Consider the following 7720-nt stretch of genomic DNA (forward strand, 5'->3'; position numbering starts at 1 on the left):
ATTATAAAGCAAGAGCTTTACTAAGAGGCAGAAAGAAAAAGTAGAGATAGAAAACACTAGTCTTTAGGGAACTAATTTATTTTTATTTTTCTGAAAACATTAGGAACTATCAAAAAAAAAAAAAAGCTGAATATCTGGCCATATCAAAAACAAAATACAAGTAAAAACAATATTCAGAAATCATGTTTAATCATAGAGAAATATGTTTTAAAATATCAAATTTAACACTTTCCTCCATAAAGCAAAACAAGTTTACTAAACCACAGCACTTAAGTGGAGTTTAATTTTTTTTAATAAAAATTGAGAAAAAGCACTCCATTCCCACCCTGGATTCCCATCATATATAAAATAATATGCTCAAACATTAGTGGGAATAAACAACTGGTAAACTTGAAAATAAATCTTTCAATGAACGAACTCAGATTCTAACAGAACAGAATTCAGATTCCAACAGAACACAGTACTACCTTGTATTTGCAGAAGAGCTTTTGTCACCCTTAGGCCTTACCAAATACAAATATAAAAGGGGATTAAAAAAAAACTACTAAATCAAAATCTTTATGTAGAGTAGCAGCTTTCACAAAATAAAACGAACTTAGTTCCATACAATTGTATGCATACAGCCAATTTTATTCCCAGAGTCCCAGAGTCTTGTACTATCAAAATAAGTGTTTTTGTCTTGGAAAAAGTCTGATGAAGGCACCAAAATCCTATTATTCACATTCCCCCAATGGTACTTAGAATGCTTTTATCATCCTTTCAAGATAACTTCAACTTATTAAGAGCTAACATTCTAAAGATATATAAGGAAGTGCCAGCCTCATCTGCATTAGCAAGGTCCTTTCTGTTAATATAGCATGGGTTGGCCTGTTCATTCACCTCTGATTCTTTGCAACCCTATGGACCATAGCCCACCTGGCTCCCCAGTCCACAGAATTCTCCAGGCAAGACTACTAGAGTGGTTTGCCATTTCCTTCTCCAGGGGATGGATATTCCGGACCCAGGGACTGAACCTGCGTCTACTGTGCCTCCTGCATTGGCAGGCGGATTCTTTGCCACTGAGCCACCCGGGAAGCTATTCTCTTTGCCCCATCCCAAATTCTTCTGGTCTGGTTAACCAGCAGAATCACTAGCTCAGAAGGATAAAAATTATTTCCATGTTCACTAGCCAATAAACAAATACAGCCATTGGTGCAGGAAGACTTAACATTTATACTGCCAAACTTGTTAAAAAATAAATCCAACTCTAAAAACTAATTTCACAACCCCTCAGTATTCTCAATTCAGATATTTTATTTTGCAATCCTGTTATCTTTTTTTTTTTTCAGTTTTACCCAGGAGGAACCCCTGAAAAAACTTGCAAAGTATGTGTGTGTGAGCACCAAGCTGAAGGATACTCATGTTTCAGAAAAATCCACAACCATGAGATTAGGACTCAGTTCTTCCTCTCTCAATGACAAAATCTCAGGCTGAGATTTTGAGAAAGGGTTCCTCACCCAATCACATAGTGTTGGGAAAAGGAGAGGAACTTCTATTTAATTTGGTTTTGCAGTTCTTCAAGGAGAGTTTAAACAAGGCTTGAGACGTTGCTTTCTTCATTCTCAAACCCAAGTGTCTATGGAAATCAAGAGTGCCTTATGCAACATAATTATCCCAAAGAGTCAGTTTCTTTTAATCCAAGACTCCTGTCACTTTTAAGAGAAAAATATTTTTCTCCAGGCCCTCATAAAAACAGCTCATTTGTTCTTGCAATGAAAAAATGTCTAATTAGACCATTCTTCATCTTCAAAGCACTTAGCAAAATCTGGCCTAGAGTTTTCTTGTACTTAGAGAACTTACTGGTAATTCACTTTTCAGCTCAAATATCCTGTGGCTAACTCTTCCTCAGATAAGCATTGGATTTCTGTATGTAAGAGATTTACATGCTCTTTGTTTAGGTTTTAGTTGGTTCTTTTAAGAACATTCTTGCATAAATGTATATTTAATTAAGTTAACCACTTTTGTAGCATTATTTAAAACTTTCATTTCATCTCTACACTTTTTATATCTCCAAGTTTTTTCTTCACACTGTGAAGAAAGCAATGTGCTGTAATTACCAAAGTCAGGATATTCTTTTATTAAAGTGATGCAAAACTTGTCATGGAGCCAGCCACTGATGGGGCACTAGGAGTACAGATGACAGACCACTGAGTTTTCAGATATGAAGACCTACTAAATCTTATTGACCGCTGTTTGGAGAGGCTCCTAGCAACTTAGTTTTCTTGAATTTACAAATCATTTTGTATTGAATTTTCTGATCATTTACAAATCTTACAAATGCTACAGCATGACAAATATTCATGAAATCTGTTGATTCATCAGCTCACACTGAGAAGCTGCTGCTTTTATACAAAACCTCTTTAGCATCACATAAGTCAATTTATTATACTGACAGTAAAGTCTTTTCAATTTCTTGTACTCCTTCTTGATCTAGCTAAATGTTGGTATTATTAGATTCTTATCAATTATGTGAATTTTTCTTTTCTGGAAAAAATTCTACCACTAAATAATTCGCTTTCTAAAACTTTTCACTGAATGTGATTTTTCTGAAAGTTTTACTGTCCTGGTATTCCAAAGCCATTAAAATAATCATCTTTATTTGTCAAGGGGCTATGATTTATAGTTACAACTGCTAAAACAAAAATATTCAGTTTGTAAGTTGCATTTCACAAAGGATATTCCATTCTAATGGAATGGGACAGCTTGGATTATAAATCCCTTTACATTGTAAAGTAGCTTACAGTATAAAGAATTTGAGTCCCTGTTGCACTAGTGGACTGCAGTGACTCAGAAGACACATTCTTTATAACCAACCTTATCAGAAATGTCTGTAATTCTATGCCTAGAAAGGAACATTTTTCTTTCAAACCTTGCCTTCAAAAATTGCACCACTGCACCATCAGATTTATTTGTAAAAAATGTTATTAAAACATAAAAACGAGCATAACTTCCACTGTAGGGGTTATGGGTAGGATCCCTGGTCTGGGAATTAAGATCCCACATGCTCTATGGTGCTGTCAAAAAAAGGGGGGTGGGGAGTGGGATAAAAGCAAAACAAGAAAAATCCCAAAAAGTAAAAAAAAGTCACAAAACAATTCACTTCTAACCTATACAATCCATGTTTGTCCAATGTTTACAACAAAGAGTGGCAGCGGACAACTGAGTTGCAATACACAAAAACTCCTTTCTTAGAATGGAAATTTCCCTCTTGAGTGTTGATTTCACAGAGCCTGTTCACTCCTGTAAGTCAGCTGGTAGTGCAGAAGGGGAGGGTGGGGAAGGTAATCATGAGGGACAGGCCAACATCATTCCCCTACCACCCTCTGCTCTGTGCAGTAGTGTTCACCAATTTATCCAAAGTCTCTTCTAACCCAACCAAACGCATGTGGGCCTACTGCACACTGCCATATAGGACTGAAAGACCTCTAACAAAACTATTTACACAGCTGCTCCACTACTGTGACTAAACAATTATGCAGAACTCAGTATCAAAAACAGTATTTTTAGTCACAATTTTATACGGAATCCCAGCAATCTCTCACAAAACTGCAGTTGAAAAATCCACCTCCAACACCGAACAACTTCTTTTCCTATCAGAGATCATTTTCATTTGATGCAGATCCTTCTGTGACTTGACTTGCAAGTTCAGGTTTAGCCACCCCCTCATTCACCACATGTGTCTCAGATATTGATCCTGTTGGACCCAGCTCCTCACTGTTCTCTGGTACCACTTGCTGGTTATTTTTTCCTTCTGCTGGGTCGTTTTGACTTGATTTGTCACCAGATTCCAATTTAGCTTCTTTCCCATTTCCTGTTTGTGCTGCCTGCTTTGGGTTAAGCTGTGACAAGTCCTTAGCACTTTTCACCACCTCCTGGAGATTGTATTTTCTGAACAACATGTAATCTTTCACAACACTCAGGCAACAGACAGCTTTAATGATTTCTACTACCACTGTGTACTGTGGATTGGTAAGATCCACTTTATTTTCCGAATTGAGGCTGCCTACTATCCCTGTAACAAAAAGGAAAATAAGATAAAAAAAGATACCATTAAGCTTGGTGGATAGAAAAACAATCTTTCACCTCCCCCTATTTAGAATTTGTTAAATTTATAGCTAACCTTATCAGACATGTAGTTGTTGAAACACTACATATACTGGTAGTATTATACTATACTATATCTAACTACCAAAAATAATCTCATACCCAACATACTGAAAAGTCAGGCTTGATATTATTTAATGACATTTTAAAACACTTGCTCTCACTCAAAAATATAAGCCCTAAATATTAAAAAAAAAAAAATCTTAAAAGCAAATATTTACCATGGCACACCTTTACAAAATCACTAAGAGAAACATACCTGCCAATTCTTTGATAACTTCTTCTCTATTCATGTGGCTGTTATTCCGAGATTTGTATACAATCTGAAATGTTCCTTTGTTTGGAGCTTTAAACCATGGTTCCAAAAATGTTTCTGCATATTTTTTCATATCTTCTAAGAAAGCCTTGCATGTGCCTGAGATGGGCAACATTCGTAAAATAACCCGAGTCTTCTTCTTCTTGGTTTTGTATATATCTTGGAGAATATGATGCACCAACTTCTCAGGTTCTAAAAGAAAAAAATGAGCACAAAACAAACAGGTAAGTTTCAAAGTCCTCACACATTTTAAACTCTTCAAACCGTCTAAAAAGAATTTTCATTGGCAGTGACATAAACTGACGGTAGATTAGAAAAACTTATGATAAAGAATTTTAAACAAGTTTAACCAATCATTTCTTCCAACTAATATTTCTTTGGTGCACTCTGTATTAATACTGTATCTAATATTTTAACTCCGCTTTTATCAAAAACAACTGTTCATGAAGACTCTGGAGTTAACCTATTCGTGATGTCTGATTTATCTGATGACAATGTCATACTGTTGTTTTCCTGTAACAGCAGCAACCATCAAACTAATAAACATTAAATAGAACATGTTTTACAAAAACAAAACAAAAATCTTCAAGTCACTTAAGATTTAATCAATCCATTAGCTAAGTTTGTACAGAAGTCTAGATTTCAGAGTCATCCCTGAGCCACAAGATCATAATGTAGTCCTTAGGAAGCATCCTAACTACATACAATTCTATTTGGGTCTGTTCAGTGTTTTCAATATTTTTAAATTAGTTAACTACATTTAAAAACATAGAAACTTCCAGATTTCCAACTTCTTTTGAAAAATCAGAAGATCTGGCTCTCCTGAGACTACATTCCCAAATGTCTGGAGCCATTCCAAATTGGGAGAGCTGAGTAGCACCTGCTCCTTTTAGACAGAACCATGTACTTTTGTTTTGCCTAAAGTTAAATACAAAGGAAGTAGCAAACCTAGGTTTCTACTCCTAAGCCCATGCTAGTCCACCACCCCATTTCACCCTTCCATATGCCTAGCGCCAACACAGTGCTCACACAGAGAGGATGCAATCAAGTGATTAACTGAGCCATGCCCATGAAGCCATTCTGTAGGCAGTGTTCTGAGACAGGGTGATGTCCTGATATTATAGAATCAATAATCTTAAAGTGTATTAGTCAGACACACCTATCCCAAGTGTCCTGATGAAGACTACATTATTCGCTCCACTCTCCACTGACTGGAATCTTCTTAGCCTCATCTCTGTGGATGCCTTAATGTCACCAACTTCTTTCTTCAAGGCAGCTTCCACATCATCATCTTCTCCCTCACTTCCAGAGGGTTGTTGATCCTTATCTGCAAACTGCTTGCATAAAATTAATGAGCAGAAATGCCACAACAGCTCAAGTTAAAAGCTCTTAATTAACTATTTATGTAAACTCCGCCCCCAGGGGCAGAAGATGCAATATTAACAATAAAGCTTTTTATTTAGACATCACCTACTCCAAAATGTGGAGAAAGAAGGGAGTTTCCTCAGACTACCATACATATCATTTGAAAATGTTTTCTAAAGCATCTTGACAGTCTGGGACAAAGGGAAATATGCTCACCAGATGAATCATCTCAGGGTGGACTTTAACCCTATCAATAGATATCTCTGTGCCTGATATAACACTCTCCTTTCATAAGATTAAACCAAATAGTTATCAAGTTAAAAATCCTTTACAGCTGTACTACTGAAATAGTTGAAGAACTTGCTCAAGGTATCCACATAGACAGGACATGCACTTGTTGCCCAGTTCTCTGCTCCACTAGTGATGAATGTGGCTGCCAATCAGGCAGTAATCTTACACATTTATGGAGCTTTTTTTTGTTTACAGGGATGTTATATTACATACATATGCAATTTTTTTAGCCAACTTTCCAAAGTCCCATAACATTCTTTTTATGTAGCTCAGCAGAATTAAATAACATGTTCATTCTCTGAGCTGGTAAATGACAGTACCTTACCTGAATTTAAATTAAATAACCTTTGTACTATGCGCCTCCATTTAATTCCCTGGGGTGTGCATGTGTGTGTATTGATCCGAATCCTAAACTAATAATATAATTATTTCCAAAATTGAACAACTAGATTTCATACGGTATTGTTATAAAATATTTTTATTGCTTGAAATACATTTTTATATGCATTTGAGAAGAAACTAGCACTAGTACCCAAACCACTATTTTAGAGATGTTACTGCTTAGGACAAACACTGCACATTACAGCCATACTGTTCCAAATGGTGGCAAAAACCTTAAGTATGAACCAGTGTCCTGGTGAGCAACACTTCCCAAAGCTACGATGAGAAATAGATGTTTCTGAAAGAGCTGCAGAAACAACGCCTGAACCAAAGGAAGCAATCTATACCTGGAAGCCACCGTGATTAACGATGGGGGTGGAAAACAAAGAGGTGCAAGCATTTCAAGCACAAGACCAGGTAGGGATGGGGGGTGGGGCAGGCGGGGGGAAATATACCTAGGCGTGGCCACGCCTCCTCACCGCCACTCTGGCGGCCAAATTCACGCAACTAGCTTGCCACCCTTCCCTTCTCCCTCAAAGGCCTGCCCTCCCTGGGACTGGTACCTTTTCTGGTCCATACATGTCGTCGCCGTATTCGTTGAGCAGGCTATAGGCCTCCTCCACGCACTTGCGCTCGTTCATGTTACAAGTGATAAGAATGCCCTGTAGCCCCGGCTCCAGCTGGCGGGGCCCACCGCCATCCCAGCGCCGAGCCCGCTTGGCCTGCACATACTGAGCCTTGCCTTTACGCTTCCCGCCGCCAGGCTGAGGAGACTGCTGTATGCGGGCCGCCATGTTAAGTTAGAGTTGAGGCCAGCGAGAAATGTGTTTCTCCACAGCCCTGGCCGCTGCTGGCGCGGGCTGATTACGTCAGCTGTGCGCGAAGACCTCCCCTAGCCCCTCCCCCGAGCCTCATTCCGTGCTACGCCGGGTCCTAATGCCGGTACTAAAGGGCGGAATGCTGAGGCGCAGTGGCGTGAGGCCCGCCCCTCGCCAGGATTGACAATCACTCGCCTTAGCCTCACCTCGGGAAGAAGCTGTTTTTCCCTGCTGTAGGGGACGGCCACAGGTGGCAGCAGCTTACTGCATTCAGTATCAGCAAATCCGCAGCCCTTTCAGAAGTGGCTATAGTGGCAGTTTCCAGAATGTTAATGCCAGTTCAAGCCTCCACTGGAAAGCCAGTGCGGAGAAGAAGACAACAAGCCGGGCAGTTAGGCAAAGAAAA

The 7720-nt window shown here is 38.7% G+C and overlaps 1 protein-coding gene across 2 annotated transcripts; it reads right to left on the reverse strand.

Annotated features, from left to right (window-relative positions):
• Positions 1 to 172: 172 nt before the first annotated feature.
• On the reverse strand, positions 173 to 7355 carry THUMPD1 (THUMP domain containing 1). Of its 2 annotated transcripts, none has more exons than XM_061152966.1 (4): positions 7060 to 7355; positions 5619 to 5793; positions 4403 to 4651; positions 173 to 4051 (listed from the first exon to the last, which is right to left on the reverse strand). In XM_061152966.1, exons 1-4 carry the CDS (start codon positions 7288 to 7290, stop codon positions 3633 to 3635), a joined length of 1074 nt encoding a protein of 357 aa, XP_061008949.1. In that variant the 5' UTR covers positions 7291 to 7355; the 3' UTR covers positions 173 to 3632. The 2 variants fall into 2 exon arrangements, with proteins under 2 accessions (XP_061008949.1, XP_061008948.1); XM_061152965.1 differs by having other exon boundaries at positions 5619 to 5796.
• Between the last annotated feature and the right edge of the window lie 365 nt (positions 7356 to 7720).

Source organism: Dama dama, chromosome 10 (assembly GCF_033118175.1).
Source record: "Dama dama isolate Ldn47 chromosome 10, ASM3311817v1, whole genome shotgun sequence".
In the NCBI taxonomy this organism is placed as follows: Eukaryota; Metazoa; Chordata; class Mammalia; order Artiodactyla; family Cervidae; genus Dama; species Dama dama.

Coding starts and splice junctions, on each gene's coding strand:
- THUMPD1 (XM_061152965.1), bottom strand. CDS start 7,290: ATGGCGGCCCGCATACAGCAGTCTCCTCAGCCTGGCGGCGGGAAGCGT. Junction 5,797..7,059: donor ACATGTATGGACCAGAAAAG/GTACCAGTCCCA, acceptor ATTTTATGCAAG/CAGTTTGCAGATAAGGATCA. Junction 4,052..4,402: donor AGTTATCAAAGAATTGGCAG/GTATGTTTCTCT, acceptor TTTTTGTTACAG/GGATAGTAGGCAGCCTCAAT.